The sequence below is a fragment of the Arvicola amphibius genome, chromosome 17 (genome assembly GCF_903992535.2).
Source record: "Arvicola amphibius chromosome 17, mArvAmp1.2, whole genome shotgun sequence".
Taxonomy (NCBI): Eukaryota; Metazoa; Chordata; class Mammalia; order Rodentia; family Cricetidae; genus Arvicola; species Arvicola amphibius.
The window spans coordinates 38,020,502-38,037,998 of NC_052063.2; the positions used below are offsets into that span (position 1 = coordinate 38,020,502).

Sequence of the window (17,497 nt, forward strand, 5' to 3'; positions counted from 1 at the left end):
CACTGGATGGGTTTTAAGTTCTTACCTCGCCTTTTGCAGAAACTCCGAGAGTTTTTGGAAGGCAGTAATCTCATCACAAAACTTCAAGCTAAGCATGACTTGCTGCAGAGGACTCTTGGAGAAGGTCAGTCACTGGGAGCAAACGGGGAAATGATTTGGCCTGTGTTGTGTGATGAGTGCTCTTTGAAGAGTGTGAAGTGTATGTGTATGTGTGCGTGTGCACACACACATGCCTTCAACTTATGTACATTTAGATTCAGTTGGCCTGTCTCACTGATAATTGTGTTCTTCTCTGAAGCCATTTTAAGCTTAGCGGTAAATCCAAGCAAGACTATCTCTAGTGTGGAGGTTCCTTTAGAGAGGGACCCACACCCACTGATCCCAATCTCTGCTTGCTCTACCTGGGGTGGGAAGGTCTCTGCCCTCCAGTCTCACCCCTGTCCATTTGCATAGGCTAATAACTGCCCCATCTGTTGCCTTTTGGGATTGTAGAAACCAGTTTGTCCGGTCTGGGTGATTTTCTTTTTCTTCCCGTAGGCATTGTTGGTAGTTGAGAAATGATCTAATGGTATATGTACATTCCTATGTGTGGTCACAAACACAATAGCATTGATTCTAACAAAGCATTCTCGGAGCTATGCATTGTTCTGAATTACAGTCTTAACTGGGTACTGTGAGCTTCCTCATTTCCTCAAATGAGGAAACTGGAGTAGGGTGTACTACAAGCTAAGCGGACTATATAAACACCATTGCTTCCCTTTTTTGTCTTCAAAAAATGTAAAAAGGAAAAGCAAATATATTCAGGCAAAGCCCTACCTTAGTTAAGTATCTGGGGTCTAAAGCTTCAGTTCTTTTTATTCACACTAGATCCTGGTGGGCATTGGAAAAAGGAAAAGAGAAACTACAGGACAGGGTGAGAGAATGGGGTGTGGGTGAATTCAACAGAGACTCCCAGGGCTAGAAAGGCCGTTCAGCCATTATGAGCACTTGCTGGGCTCTGAGTTGGGTTTCCAGCACCCACATGGTGGCTTGCTCCAGTTCCTGGGGACCTGGTGCCCTCTTTTGGCCTCTTCAAGCAACGCACACACACACACACACACACACACACACACACACACACACACACACATGCACGCACAGTGCATTTACATACATACAGTCTTACACATAAAATAAATAATCTTTAAAAAGGAGTTTTCTGTCTTATACCTGGGTTCTGCCTCCTACATTCTGGAACCTTCTACATTCTGGAACCTTCCTTGCCCACAAGGCAGTATTTCTACCATTTTACCTTATGGTTTGCTTCAAAGGAGTTATCCTCCTCAGGGAATGGCCAATGGCAAAGGCTACCATGCATAATTTCTGCTCCCAGGGTCTGGGTTGAAAGGCAGTCATACCTAAGAAAAAAAGTTTTGTTTTAGCTATTAAAAAGCATCCAAGAAAAATAAAATAACCAAATGTGTCAGCTTCAATTAAAATCTGAACCAAAAGGCAAAACTTAAAACTTATGAAGGTCATTTTAAGCATAACGGAAAGTGAATATAATCTATATGTTAAGTAGTTAAGTATTACTGACTTAATTCTCCTATGTATTATAATGATACCGTGGTCATAAAGAGAATGTTCTTATTCTTGAGAGAGAAAAAAAAACAAGAAACAAAAAACATTGTCCAGAACTTACTTCCCCATGGCAAGGTTCAGGATTTTTAAAAGGAGACATACATACATACATACATACATACATACATACATACATACATATATACATACATACAAACATATATACAATTATGAAATCTAGGTGTACATAATCGGTATATTCCTTGTACTGTTCTTTGATCTCCTCTGTAGGTTTAAACTTTTTTGTAAATCTTTTTATCTCTGAATAGTTTCCTTGTATAATCATGTCCTAGTTTGTGGGTTTTTTTTCCTTTTCTCTCATAATGAATTCCCCTTTTTCCTCTCATTTTTTCACAAGTGCTCAGTATTTCCCACGATGCCCTCAAGGTCCCTTTCTGCCCCCAGACCATAACATTCTCCTCGGGGCAGGGAAAGGCTGTGTTAGCCAAGACTGAGAGCCCCCGTAGACTCGGCAGGATGAGGGAGCCGAGCTGTGCTCCTGCTTGTCCTTGGCACCGTGCACAGCCGTGTGTTAATGTGGCTTGGAGCAACATTCTGCAGTTTTTATGGTAGTCATTCAGCATGAATTCTTTTCTGTCTCCTAGAGAGAAAAGCCCCACTGGTTAATGTTAATCTCCATGTCATTCTTGGATCGGGCTACATTTTGGCCTTGTAGGCTGAGACCATTTGCCAAAGGCTGTCCTTAGCCACACTCCGTAAAGCTGTCATACCTTGTGAACGCTACGACAGGATTCCTTTGTCTGGGAATTTCTTTCAGTGGGCTCCAGTATCCCTGGTGTGACACTCAGTTAACTCTGTGGAAGGGACGTGGATGGTTTTCATTAGGGTACTATGCACTAACTCGGTACAGATAGATCTCTGCTGCTCTTGGTCCAATAATTTGTGCCAGCTTGACATCAGCTGCTGGTCACTCATGGATGCTTAGTTTAAACCTCCAAGAGAAATTGAGCAGAAGACACACACACACACCCCTTTTAAAAAGTTCAGTCCATGTAAGCCTGCTGACTTTCCGTGCAAGCTCTGTTCCTGTTAATAAGCTTACAACAAGGGAGACTAGGAGGGATAAGGGCGTCTGTCCCGTGGAAAACAGTCTAACAGTGAGCCCTTAGGAAGGAATCCAAGTCCCATCTGGTAAATAAGGTTAGTAGTCCAGGATTAAGTGGCGTGTTTGGGGACTGGCTTGACACTTCAGATAGGAATACCTCTGAATTCTTCCAGACTTGCTGCTGCGAAAACTGCCTTCATAGTAAAACCATATTTAAAGCCCGGTCCTGGGATTTAGCAGCTGATCGTCCACAGACGAAACTCTAGCTGCAGACATGTGTTTGGCCTGTCTTGCTGCCGGCTCTTGGCAGGCTACCAGTGGCCCAGTCAGTTCTTTGATTTACAACCCAGCGAAGCAACTGAATCAGGCTCCTCGGCACCATTCTCCAGACTCAGACTCCCAGGACTTTAAAAACCGCCAAAATAGAAAGAAGAAACACGTGGGTGTGGAAGCCCCACTCGTCTCCCCGAGACCAACAATGCTGCTGGATCTTTTAGGGAGATCGTTTCTTTTTTGAATGGAAGTTGAATTGGCCACAGTAAATGATATCTATATCTATAAAACTGGGACGTAGAATTTTTTTTTCGTCTAGCAAATGAGCCTTCATGTTCATGTCAGGTTCTTTCTTTGTGTGATATTCGGAGGTAAAAGGGTAGAAATATCTGTACAGTTTTTGCTAAACAGAAAAATGTGCCAGTGGGAGCCCAGGTCTGTATTATATTGTTTCTTCTCCTAGACATGCCGCTTTTGACAAAGGAATTAAATAGGTTATCTTGGAATAATCCATTGTATGCCTTTGAGTAGGAGCACAAATATTCTTTCAGAAGAGGATCGGATTGTGAATAATAATGTCTCCTTACAGAAGCACCCAGTAGTCGGAGTTAGGAAGGAAAGCGGCTGGAAAGTTTGCTCACCAGCCTCTCTTTGGGGGCAAACCAAAGGTCCAGTTCCAGCTAGGCTTGTTGTAAATAGCATTCTTTTTTTCTCTTATACCTCAAGTTGCCCCCCAACCTTCATTTTTAATAAAATACACTTAAGTGTGAAAGATAATTTACTTCAGAATTGTGAAATAAAATGTAAGAGGATTAAAAGAAGCCGGTTATCCCACATTGCAGTCCCAGCACTTGAAGGCAGAGGCAGGAGGATGGAAAGTTCAAGGTGAGCCTGGGCTACAGAAGAAGGCCAATCTCTCCCTCAGTAACAACACCCCCATCCCTGCCTCCCTCCCCAAATAGGTAGTCCAAGGAGCTGTTTGCACCAAGACAAAAACTTAATCCTGGATCTTTTTCTCCCTCCAAGTGGCTTATTTGGGGACTATAGTTTTTAATAATTAAATACACTTCCAAAGAAATCTAATCCTCAGAGCGCTGGAAGCTTCGGCATTTCTTTAGGAAGGCGAGCCTTCCTTGCTTGTGTGTTACTGATCTACTAATGATGACACAGATTAAAAACTAAAGCCCCTTCCTCCATTGAGGTGCACACAGGACTGGTACCCGGAAAAGCCATCGATGTGGCCGTGCAGTTACCTGTGACTCCACAACGCTGCTCTCAGCTCGTGCAAAATGGATTCTGTATACAGTTTGTCAGCCATCAGTGGGAGGAGCAAAATAATAGAAGTTGTCTTATCGTTTTTCTTTTTCTTAGTCGAGGAAATGATTGGGATAGTTGAGCAAAAATATCAAAATTTCCAGGTTTTAGAATATTTCACTTGTCCTAATCATCAGTGTCTCTAATATCAGACCACGTGAAGGCGATTAGGCTGTGCTTCTCAACTTAAATGAGTAGGTATTTAGTAATTTGCACAGTCACATATCTGTGTCCTTTTTAATTTAATTCATTATTTTGTATTTTATTTTAGCCATACCAGGCAGGTCAAAGTATAAGCTGGTGTCCATTCCTTCCTTCTAGGATTGCTCACAAAGTGTTGTCAGGGTTTAAGTGCAGATGTGCATGTATATGTTCTTGTTCATGTATATATGTGCACGAGTGCATATGCATGTATGTCAACATGCATGTATGTCCACATGCCTGTGGAGGCCTCAGAGGTCACACAGAATATCTTTTTGGTTCTTTGAGACAGGATTTCATTGTAGCTTTAGAGCCTGTCTTGGAACTAGGTCTTGTAGACCAGGCTGGCCTCGAACTCACAGAGATCCGCCTGCCTCTGCCTCCCAAGTGCTGGTATTAAAGGCGTGTGCCACCACTGCCCAGCTCAGAAGATCTTTTCTTGATCACTCTGCACCTTACTCTTTTCAAACAGGCTCTCTCCCTGAAGCAGGCACTCACCAATGGGCTAGGTTAGCTGTCCAGTGAGCTCCAGGGATCCTCCTGTCTCTACCCTACCGAGCATTGAGTTAGAGTCATGTGCCATCATGTTTAGTTTTTACGTAGTTATTGGGATCTGAACTCAGGTTCTCATGCTTACATGGCAGGTACATCGCCTACTGAGCCATCTTGCCAATGCCGAAATGTATGTGCTGTGTGTGTGTGTGTGTGCTCGCATGTTTGCATGTGTGCGTGCGTGCATGCATGCGTGTGTATGTGTGTGTGAGCCTGCGTGCATGTGTATGTGTGTGTGTGTGCTGTGCGTGTGTGTGTTAGGGATGAGCATTGAACTCACAGCCTCCTGAATGTTCAGCAAATTCTCTACCCCTGAGCTCCATCCCCACCCCAACCGCTCGCTACATTTTTTAAGGTAATGTATGTAGTACAGTGTTCGGGGTTTCAGATCTGTAATTAAAATAAACTTCAACCTTCATGCCAGGCCCATGCCACACTAACACAGCCTGGGTCAGGTCATTTTCTTGTGTGCTCCATCTCTTTTGTAAAGTAAGACAAATAATAGAAGCTACTTCATAAAAGTTATGGAAACTATGAGTATACATATATAATATAAAGTGCTCAGGCCAGGTATGGAAACACAAATACTGCCAGCCCCCAGGGGCTAAAGCAGAACATTCAGGAGTGCTAGGCTACTGCATACCAAGGTTACCTAGTCTCACTCTGTCTCAAAATTAGTAAGGAAATATATAGTGCTTCAAACACTGGAGAGAACCCGTTGCTTATCTTCTGCTTAGGACATTTAGTCAGATAGTTTCTGGTCTGTTTTTATTACTATAGCACACTGATGTCATGATAAAGCTTTAAACATAGCAATGCAATACAGACAAGCCAGATAGTGTCTGTACCCTCAATCCTGGGCTCATCCCACTGATTCACCCTAGGTGATCTCAGCCAGCTCCTATGGCCTCAGCCCAACCAAAATGACAGGTACTCTCAGGCTTGTGTATCATCTGCTCAAATCCAGTCTCGCCCAGTTTCCCATGGCATTTCCATTAGGATGTCCGTAAGGTGCCGTCTACCACACTCCGCTCACTGCAGCTCTGGCTAGAATCCGATCTTGCCACAACTTGTATTGGCTCAGATCTAACTGGAGAAAGGTGTCCCCTGAGAATATCCGTTGTCCCCTATTTAACCAACACGCATCAAGTCTTTCGTGTTACTAGTTATTCAAGAAAAGAAAGTAGAGAGAGGGGCTCAGCTGTGGCCAGGGAGTGTTCGCTGACTACTCGCACCAGCCTGTTGTCCAGTTAGCCTTGTCTTGTGGCCTGAACCACTGTGTTGTGTGATGGGCAGGACTCACCTGCCCGTGCTCCAGTGTGGCCTTTCTCTGCCAGCCGTAGTTTCAGACTCCTTCAGAACCACCTCACCATTCTGCAAACAAACCGGCTAAGTGGTTCCACTCTCCCACACCTTGACACACTGTCCCACCCTGAACGAGCAACAGCATTTGTAGACGTTTGCACACTTGAAATGCGTACAGACCATGAGCATGCTAGAATGATTCAGCCCTATTATTTACAACAAGAAGGTCATACGTATGTTTGAGAAGCAGCTGGCGGTTTAGATGCAGAACACTACGAAAGACTTTTCGCTTACAAGGTGATAGATTGTAGAATAATTTAATGTCCTTGTATGTTGTCTGCATCCTTTCAGAACAGGGAACACAAGTTCCCTCCCGGTGCCCTGATTTCATACCACAGAGAGAAGACCAGCTTATTCTATGGGAAACCGTGTTCGCCCAACCCTATTTGCTCTTCTGTCAATCAAAAGAGAGCAAATAACTATCACTAGCATGGAACTTTAAGATATGCATGATGCGTTTTCTGTTTGAGCTTAGTCAAACAGCTATCTCTCCTCTTTAAAAAAAAAAAAAAAAAGAAAGAAAGAAACTGCCTCAAACTGCCAAATGAAACATGTTTCTCTAGCCCATAAAATTTGTTAAATTTTGGATTGAGATTTTATAAAAATAATGGCCTTGGATTGTTTGTGATCATATGCTAGTTACATCTTTTCTACCAAGAGATCTGTAACTCGTTATTAACTCGGTATCCTGAGATAAGGGACTGATGATACACTTGATTATCAAATCAAACCCACTGATTCCACTCACGTTACTTATTTTATTTTATTTTTTTGACAGGTCATAGAGCTGAATATATGACTACAAGGTATGAAGATACTTGATCATAATCTGTGGTCTGTCTCACTTTCTTTTCTCTTTAGCAAGAGCAATTAATAACTACAGAAGATCATCCGGGCATGGGGCATGACAAATGACGAAGCCAGCACCTTGAGGTGCTTGGGTTCTCGCCAGGTGACATGTGCTAAGGTTGTCCTTGGCGGAATCACAAAGCTACTTAGTAAGCAGTTGCAGCAGAGTTGGGTGGGCTTCATTTATCTCATCCCAAACACATTAGCTTTTTGGGTAGACTGTTGACACTTTTGACGATAATTAAGTTAACGAGTAACGTGGGGTGTGGACCGACTGTATCAGTAAATGGAATCACCTACCTCTCCAGTTCCTACTCCACTTGATGCTATCTAAAAATTACAGATAGATTGAAATTTTTTTTTTTGAATTTTATACCTCTATCCACTTTTGGATCTGATATAATAAAATGTGAATTCTAACACATAGCACCTTTTACACATCCTTCCTCCCTCCGCCCCTTCACACATCCATGTAGGACAGTAAAGCTTCTTGCCAGAACATTTGGAAGCAGATTCCGGTCTGAGTTGGGGAATGTTCGTGGCAACATTTGTTTGTGAATGGTGTCTTTTGTACAGCAGACAGACAGACATCACAGGGGTTGACATAGCAAGACTTCACATGTTTGAGGCTGAGTTCCGGATGAGGCAAGAGGCACATGAAGGTCTCTAACAGATCTTCTAGCTTCTGTATCTGATGCTTTGGTGCACTAGGGTTTTGTTAACACGAGGGACCATCAACGGCCCGGTTAGCAGATTCCCAGGGATGGTCAGAACCGCCTTCCAAATGTAACTTTCCTATGCAGGTTAGCCAATCCGGAGTCTGTCTTAATTGCTTCTCTTACACGAGGCAACACGCCCACCTGCCTGGACGCTCCAGGGCAGAGTTCCAGGACACACCTGTGTCTCCGAGTGCCGTATCGTAGCGCTGTCTCTTCATGGGCAGTCATCTCTTGATAATATAAAAATCAGCATTAGAAATCATACATAGGATACTGAAAAGTGACGTCATCAGGTAGAGCTGATGAAACTTTTGGCAGCCCGTTGTAGGACTTCCTCACGGCTACCACAGTCCTTCCTTCATGTACAGCTTGGAATTTAGTGTATAAAAATATCCCAGAAATGTTAGCAGTGGGAGGACAAGGTGTGCCTTCTCGGAGAGGGCTCGGCGCACTTCTGTGTTTTTGCAAAGGCTCCTTTTAAGCTCCTGGGCTCCGCAGGACTTCAGATGCTGCTGGCTGTGTGCTCCATTAGTCACGGCCCTCCTGCTGGGAGAACCTGAGGGTTTATCCATGAAAGGCTGAATCAGCGGGTCTCTCCTACACGTGTTGATTGCTGCTGTAATAGTTAATGAAGCTCTTCAGGGTCTCACAGAAATTCTTCAGACTTTCTAACCTGGGCTTTCCGAACTGGAGCCAAATGAACTTAAAAGGTCATTAGTCCAAAGGACAGCTTCACAAAGGACAAGCACAAGTCTGTAGGCATGACCAGTACAAATGTGGAAATTGAGTCTGGTCATTTGGGGCCTTAGCTTCCTCATCCTGAAGTAGTGCAAGGCAATCCATGCAGGATTTGGCACCCAGGATGTGTGTAAGTCTAAAAGACCATGTGTACAGGTCTGAAAGCTTATCCTCCAAAGCCAACAGGCAGGAGAGTCCAGAGCAGCACGGACAGGTGCGATCTACTGCCCCGGGGATATGTGGGCCAGGGCATCCTGCTTTTTACCGAAACAGTGCCTCATGTAAGTCTGGACCTCACACTCTAAAGCAACACTGACCTGTTCATGGAAATGTTTACATAAAAATGAAACCCCATTAATGCCTAAGGAAGGCTGGGCAGATGCAACATTACCTGCACTGGAGAATTACGAGCTAACTAAAAACATTTAAATCCTCATTTGGAAACCTCTCAAAACCCGATGATAATTATGTTTTGGTGTGTAATTCCATAAACCAAACAAAAACCTGGCCTTATAACATTTGACAAGATAGCTCACAAGAGCAATTTAGAATACCTGCCATTTTTAAGTATGGAACACAAAACAAATTTGCCAGTTCCAGCACATAGGAACACTGTAGTCTAATGAATGCTCCTGCGTTTCTAATACATAAATCGAATGGAAGGAAAAGGATGAGAGTGTTTTCTCCTGGGCTGGGGTGGGGAAGGAATCCAGGATCCCCTGGCTTTGTTATTTTGATATGACCTAAGGGTATTTCATTTATTGTCTGATTTCTGCCATGCTCAGTAATTATATTCCCTTCCCTTAGGCCTCCAAACGTCCCCCCTAAGCCCCAGAAACACAGGAAGTCCAGGCCCCGCTCCCAGTATAATGCTAAGTTGTTTAATGGGGATTTGGAGACATTCGTCAAGGTACTGCATCAGTCACCAGTGGCTGACCTCCCTGCTTCTCACTATAATGGTCTCAGCCTCCCGTGAATGAGGCGGGTCATTATGTCCGAGTCTGTCCTGGGGCTCTTTGCTTCCCCCAGAAAATCAATATAATATTTCCTGAAGTCAGAGAAGAGAGAATATTTGGATTGAGAATCTTCTGAAGAAAAAAATAAATGTGGGCATTATCGTACAGTGATATCATATCATATCAAAGAAAAAGCCCCATTTTTTTTTTCCTTTTTCCAAGCCAAAATTTGCAGGAAAAGGGAAAAGACAAGCTTGATTAAATATTGTCTCTTTACTTGTGCAAATGAAATGGCACACTGCATATGTCTTTTAAATCTGTGTTAGCCTCTCTCTGAAGCAAGGCACGAGTCTGGCTTTCTCATGACTTAAGGAATTCATTATATTGGATAAATTTTGTACAGCCCTGAAGTCTGTATCTTGTACCTCTGCTGTGTTTACTCTCTGCCTTCTTTCTCATCCTGTATTTCTGATAATGCTTCTAGCCGGGGACGAAGGAATTCTCACGCGAGACATCAGGTATTGTGCCGGAGGGAAGCGGGGGTCTCTATGCGCTGGCATCATTTGCGAGTCCTACCCATGCTTGGCTTTAATTGGAGTTTCTATGGTCTTTAAAAGAAAAATGTTTGCAGTTGGAAATTAGACAGTTTATAAATAGGCTTTACTTAGAAAAACCTGTGGGAAGTAGACACTAATTAAAGAGGAATAAGCCTCACCAATAAGAGTGGATGAATCAGTTTTTACCTGATGCATTCAGCAAAAGCATGCAATTTGTGCTAGGAAAAGTCAGTGTTAAATATCAAATACATATTTAATATTTAATTGTGGATTCTTATGTAAATTGCATGAAAAAGAGACTTTCCTGTTAGAGATAACATTTCGTGAAATGGGCTACAGTGTTTTTGAAAACTAACTATAATAGAAAAATGACATTTTAAATATATGATACAGTCCATAATTTCTATGTTATAGACATCTTAACTTCCTTAAGGATAGATCTATTTATTAAATCTGTGCACTAACAATTAAAAAGATTGCATTAATGTTATGTCTGTGCTGCATACATGACACTTAAATACATCCATACTTGTGTGCATACAGAGAGAGAAATGAGAAACCTCTGGAAGCCTTGAAAGCGAGCCCTAACCCTGGGATTAAGTGAAAGACCACCAAACAAGCTAAATCGCAATCACAAAGCCATTGCCTTGAGCCTTAAGCTCCCATTGACTCTAATTTAATATAAATTATTGTCAAATTTCAATATCTAGTTTTCTACCCCATAGCTTATAGACAGAGACTAGTTAAACAGAAAGAGGGAAGCAATCAAAGGAAGACAGCGAGCTATGCCCTTGATAACCTGGCACGGGGAGAAGGCGGAGAAGCCAGCAAGGCAAAGGAACCCTTCTGCTCCCTTCGCTGCTGTGGTGCAGGAACAGCTGCTTAAGATGATGCACACAGTAGGGATTTTGATAATTCTCCGCTAAAAACTGTCAGCTAAAGGCAAGCAAACCTAGGAAATAAAGAAAGACTAAGGGCATTGTCATAAAAAATCCATTGTGTGTGCTGTGCAGATGGAACACTCAAGAGTCTCTGGCACCCGGGCAACCGAGAGGTGCTGAGGTTTCTCTCTCTACTTCTAGAAAGTGCATCTGAGCTCTCCCAAATTGCACCATGAAACAAGAGCAAAACCATCTTCCCACAGGGAAACTGAGACACAGAGAGAAGATTGAATGGTAGTAGCCCATAATTTCACTCCTTGTTAAATATTTTCAACCCAAACATCTGGCATCTATGAGATTAAAATGCTCGTTATATTTTGACTATAAAGTGCACTCTATCTAAATGAGATACTGATCTTGGTGAAGAAATCAGCCGTCATCTAAGGACTGTGAGGACGAGAATAGTTCATATCATGCCATGAAGATGCGAACTCGCTGAGTGCAAACAGTTTTCTTTTAATCTTTTATTCTCTGTCTTCATGCTAAGTTCAGCGGAGATGTAAACTAATCTTCTTTTTCATCTCTCACTTAAAAACTGTTTGTCGCTCTTTTAAATTGCAGTGTGACATGAGTTGTTTATAAAATGTTACTTCCATTAAGCCATGCTTGTGTCTTACAGAAAAAGGTGCCTTCGTGTACTCCGTAGATTTTGATGTGATCACATCACTGTTCATGAGCCAACTAGCCCTTCACTAAAATGTGTTTTCCTTTTTAAGCCTCTTCTTTAAGGAATTCATAAAAAAAAAAAAAAAAGTATGCTCCTAAAACAAATGAACTAATTAGAAAAACCTAATACCGTCTCCAGAAGTAATGGAAACATTAAGTGGCTTAGACACTGATTGCCTTAAAGCTGGACAGTAAAACTGTGTCTTAAGAAGCACGGTGCCCACTCTGGAGACAATGAAGACAGGCAGAAGAGTTTGGGCCGCCAAGAGGCATCATTCCCAGTCTCTCCTTCCCAGCTGGACTGGCAAAGTTAACAGTCCGAATTGCCCTAGTACGTTAAGACCAAGTTCTTAACGTTTCGGAATAAAACTCCTCAGGAGTGTGTGCCCAATGTCAGCTGGTTCCTTTCAAGTCCTGAGTTTCCTGGAGAGATCTAATTCCTAAAAGATGGGTCTTAAAGGACGTGTGAAGCGACACCATCCCTAGTCATTCTTTATAACTCCCAGAGTGCATGTTTACCTGGCTTCTGTGGCCCCTCAGCTCATTTGTCATCCTATACATGTGGCTTTTAAATCATTTCCAGCATTTTCTTAGTGGAGGATGGTGACCATTTTACAAGGTGTTGGACCAAGAAAGCCAAAGCAGGCTTCCTCGTCTTCATCCTTAAGACGGGCTAAGTTTATGAGGCCAGTAAGTTCTGATGCAGACTAAGTAAATACAGCAGGCTTTAGAGACTGCCACCACCCCAGTGCTGTGGACCTAGTGATGTGATGGGGAGGGTCCTAAGAATCCCGAACCAGCCAATCAGGCAGAGGCACTGCAGTTGAGCCCTACGACATTCTTCTGACATGCTCCACACTGATCACTTTGAGTAACCTCTCAAAATGAGCTACTCATTTCGGCATAAACACCTAAGTTAGGTTTTGGCCCTTGTTGCTCTTGTGTGAGGTGACGGTATTCTCCATTCTCACCTCCAACTCAGCCTCCCAGCTGGGGGATCACAACCACCGCTCCTCCAAACGTGAGTTAGCTTCTTAGTTTTTCTAGGACAGCTTATGTTAAATGTATTTAATTTAGCTTGCTTCAGAACCGAAATGCACCTTTGTCTACACATCTGTGTTGTCTCTCTTTCTGTTGTTCTTAATTCTTTCAGGAGGATTTGGGGTTGGGAGTATTTGGAAGAGATCACCTGACTAGGGCAAAGCTCTCTAATGACTAAACTATGAGGTTATTTCTCCATGTGACTCACCCTCTCTGACATTTCCCGGTTTCCGTCTCTCTCCCCAGGACTCAGGCCAGGTTATCCCTCTTATTGTGGAAAGCTGCATTCGGTTCATTAATCTCTATGGTAAGCAGTCTTCACCATGGAATCCTCATTTAAAAGCAAGTAGTGGGTTTGTTCCCGAAAGCATGTTTGTTGCTGGAGTTTTATTCTTGCGGCAGCAGTGGGGGTGGAGGTTGTAGGGCAGGAGAGAGTTTCTCATGCTCTCCCTTCTGTTGCCCGGAAGTCTTCAGCAGGGTTACTCACATTGTCTCTTCTGTCGCTCCGTAGGTCTTCAGCATCAGGGGATTTTCAGAGTGTCTGGTTCCCAGGTGGAAGTGAACGATATCAAAAATTCCTTCGAGAGAGGTAACTGAATGTCTCTCCCCATAAGTAAAACGTGTTGAAAAACCGTTTACTCTCTTCTGTTTTCTGCCCAGCATACTCAACTCTGAGCGGCCTCCAAACCTCCATTTTGCACGAGCTGGGGAAGGAGTTATTTCTGTGAAATATTTCTATGAGCTTGGTCCCTGGGTTTAGGATTCACATTGACTACCCTTGGCATGTGTCAAGGTGGCACCTGACCGGGTTCTAGAAGGGGTTCTAGACTCAGCCTACATGGTGGGGGTGGGGCATCTCCTTCCCACTCTGTCTCCATCAGTGGCTCTCTCCGTCCTCCTACCCTCTTACCTTGCTTGCTCCCTTCCTGTGGCCTGGGTCGGTGCCTTCTTTTTGTTCGTGATTGGCTGAGACACAAGTTGGACCAAACTGTTAATGAGTGCATTATAATTCTCAAAAACCATATACCGAGCCAGGAAGACTCAGACTGAATCAAAGTCTCTTTTATTGCTGATGGTGGGATTTGGCCAAGGTATTCCAGTCTTAATTTTACCTGTTTCCTCATATGCAAAACCCCAGGGTTATTACGTGGTATAGGTCTGACCTATGAAAATAGCTGACCTTTCACGATGCTGTTGGGTTTTTTGTTTGTTTGTTTGTTTGTTTGTTTTTCGAGACAGAGTTTCTCTATAGCTTTGGAGCCTGTCCTGCAGCTAGCTCTTGTAGACCAGGCTGGCCTCGAACTCACAGAGATCCACCTTCCTCTGCCTCCCAAGTGCTGGGATTAAAGGTGTGCGCCACCACCGCCCGGCTGCTGTTGGTTATTAATACTTGCCAACAATCGTGATTTGCATTGCATCTACTTCTGGATTATCGTGATTTGCATTGCATCTACTTCTGGATTTATCTGTGCCTTCCCTCTGCTCGGCAGTCAGGGTAGAAATGCAGAGCGGTGATGGCGTGGGGTTTTCTGCCATCTCCCTGTGTGTCCTGTTGTCTCTGACCTAGCGTTGCCATGGAGCCCTTTGAAGTGGACGGACACCTTGGTTGAAGAGGTAGACTTGGCACCACAATGTCCTTTTCTGGTTTCCAAGTCTCCAACCAATACACGTGGGACAGACCAGTCAATCATCAGCAGTTAAGCAGGCCACGCCTCCTACCTGTGGTCAGGGCCTGTGGAAGTGGCTAAGCACAGAGCTCTTTGTGGTCTCCACAGACAAATGAATACTTTGTTATTTAACCTTGGAAGTTCCTCTTGATTTTGAATACCTAGGTGAGATTTTTCTCTCAAAGGGTAAAACTAATAATAATAATAATAAATAGTAATAATAATACAAGTGATTCTGCTGAGTTCACGCTCAGCAATTTTCTGCCCTATAAAACAGAAAAGGGAAGCAGGAGGCCCCTGAGAATAAGCTCCCCCAAAGGCAAGCCTGTGGTAAGGTGTAATGGCTGTGAGCTGTGGGAAGGAAGGCCAGACACAGTGCACAGTGGAGTTTGATGTACGGCTCTGTGCCGTGCTGTGCTCCGAAGGAATCCGATTCATATTCCCTCCCAGGAAGGGAGAGTAAGGAGCCCACTAATATCTTAGACCCATTTGTCCTAAAGGAAACTATAGTTCTGTTTGGGGTCAATTTTTTTTTTTTTTAACATTCACTTTTCACACAAAGTCCTGGGAATGACTAAGGGTTTATTTTTCAAGTCTCCTCCCCTGGCCCCAGAGTCTCCCACTGTTGAAGGCGGCTTTCAAATATGCCATCAGCCCACCATGCCACCTCCACGAATAGCTGCTGACTTAGTGCAGGTGTCCGCAGCCCATGTCAGGGACTTCTGGAAAATGTTGCTGACCCGCGTTGCATAGCCAGACCAACCTCAACTGTATCTCTCTCCCAGGCAAATAAGAAACGCTGAATGTAGTTTTTCCTAGTTCATGTCAACCTAAGCTTACTGAATTTAGCTTTATAAAAAAGATGCTGGGTAAAATTATAAACCCTACAATGTTTTATTTTAAGATTTGGGCAAGTTCTAAGGGAGTGTTTGGTAGCATAAGACTTTTTTAAGCTTTATTTTAGCCAACTATTTTTAGGTTAATCATGGGGTAGGATATCTAAACCAATTATTTCAATTTTAGTACCATATAATCTTTCAGAGAACATAATTAAAAGACTCATGTGTCCGTGTGTGTGTGTGTGTGTGTGTGTGTGTGTGTGTGTGTGTACACTCAGGTTTTTGTTGAGGGAAAAAAAAGTGCTGTGTATATAACTGTGTATAAATTCTCTTTTAGGTGAAAACCCTTTGGCCGATGACCAGAGCAACCACGATATTAACTCTGTGGCCGGAGTTCTGAAGCTCTACTTCCGGGGGCTGGAAAACCCCCTCTTTCCCAAGGAAAGGTTTAATGACCTGATTTCTTGTATCAGTAAGTGAACCTGCCCCTCTTCCATTTTCCTCATTCTTTCCTCAAGGGAATTCTTTTCCTCACCAACTTCCTGGAAAGGCAGCTGCCCTCACCCACCTACCCCACCCCAAGCCCCATTTATGCCACCCCCAACTGCCTGAGGCCATTTGTTTCCTTCTGGGTCCACTATGAGTCACCTTCACCCTGAGCTGCGTGGACTTTGTTTCTGAACACCCTGGGGCTTCATGGATCTGGGAACTGATCTCTTGGTCACCAAAAAAATGAAAGAAAAAAAACAAAAACAAAAACAACAACAACTAAAAAAAAAAAATGTGCCAAGAAAACAATATAAGCTTGGGAATGTAGCCTTTTCCATCTTGATTTTCTCAAAAGATGTTAAAATATCTTTTAATAGTCCTTCAAGGAATGAGGTAAAGTGAGATGAAAGGCCATTTTTATGGTACGCGAACACCAAGTGGTAATTATCTGTCAGCGGGGATCCCGAGCCTATAGGCAGATGTGTTCAGTGCAGTGTGAGGTTGGTGGTTAGTCACCAGCAAAACACTGGTGGTTTTTCCTTCAGTGGGGGATTTGACACTTCACAGAGGACACTGAAAATCATGGCAGCAAGCCTCAGTTAGAACTGCCGTCAGATGTCCTGAGTCTGTAAATGCAGAACCGCTCTCCGTCCGTGTCTGTGTCCCCCGCCAGAAGTCCAGCTGACCTCGACCGCGGAAGGTTTCCTAAGAATCAGATTTCACTCTTAAGAATAAAACCTCCCCGCCCCTAGTCCCGCCTCACCCCATCCCCAAATCAGATGCCCACTGAATTAACAAGTCCACTGCCTTGACCTCTGCTCTAAAGCCCGTTCCCTGTCCCTTGGTTCCCTCACTATCACTGCAAGCGAGCTCCAATTCCAGGTGTGCTCCTCCCTCCCCTCCCCGCCCTTCCATCTTGTTCACAGATTCAAACAGGTGAATCCAGTCACTGTCCTCTACCGCTGAAAGCCTATTTCCTTGAGTCCCACATAAAAACATTCTTCCTGATAAGGCCAAGTCAGAGAAGTGAATCAATCCTGTATCCTGTCTTCTCCGGGAGCCGGACTCTCTTTCTACTGCCTCGCCTCACCTGCCCAACTCTTTCCAACTGTTGAAACATGCAGGGTGGCTCACCAAACAGCGTACGCACCACACCTCCATGCCTTTGCCCAGGCCACTGCTACCTGCTGTGAAGGCTTTGCCAACCTGGCATTTCCCCAAGAATGCCAGCCATCCTCCTTCCCACCCCACATGGAGTTAGTCAGTCACCTTCCCCTTTACCGACATTCTACTCTATATATCTGTTTGAGGGTTTCTGTTACTATTATAAAACACCATAGCCAAAAGCAGCCTGGAGAGGGAAGGGCTTATTTCCTCTTGTACTTCCGGGTTAACAGGCCAGAGCTGATGAAAGTCAGGGCAAAAACCCGGAGGCAGGAGCTGATGCTGCAAAGGCTGGTCGGAAGCAGTGCTTACTGGCTTTATATCCTATGGCCTTTGCAAGCTTTCACCTAGGATCAGCTACCCTAGGGTAGCACCCCTCCAGTGATCTGGGGCCCCTCGTGTCAATTACTAATCAATAAAATGACCCGTGGGCTTTCCTATAGGCCAGTCTAGTAGGGACACCTTCTTAGCTGAGGTTCT

General features: G+C 43.9%; 1 protein-coding gene across 2 annotated transcripts in view; it reads left to right on the top strand.

Moving 5' to 3' along the window:
- Positions 1 to 17,497, top strand: part of Srgap1 (SLIT-ROBO Rho GTPase activating protein 1) — a 273,611-nt gene that overhangs the window by 220,457 nt on the left and 35,657 nt on the right. The window contains exons 10-15 of one of the 2 annotated variants that reach the window (XM_038314549.1): positions 40 to 124; positions 7,170 to 7,197; positions 9,505 to 9,607; positions 13,105 to 13,165; positions 13,370 to 13,447; positions 15,702 to 15,836. In XM_038314549.1, coding sequence (XP_038170477.1) covers positions 40 to 124; positions 7,170 to 7,197; positions 9,505 to 9,607; positions 13,105 to 13,165; positions 13,370 to 13,447; positions 15,702 to 15,836 — 490 coding nt within the window. Of the gene's footprint in view, positions 1 to 39; positions 125 to 7,169; positions 7,198 to 9,504; positions 9,608 to 10,137; positions 10,172 to 13,104; positions 13,166 to 13,369; positions 13,448 to 15,701; positions 15,837 to 17,497 lie in introns of both variants that reach the window. The other variant, XM_038314550.1, reaches the window with a different exon arrangement.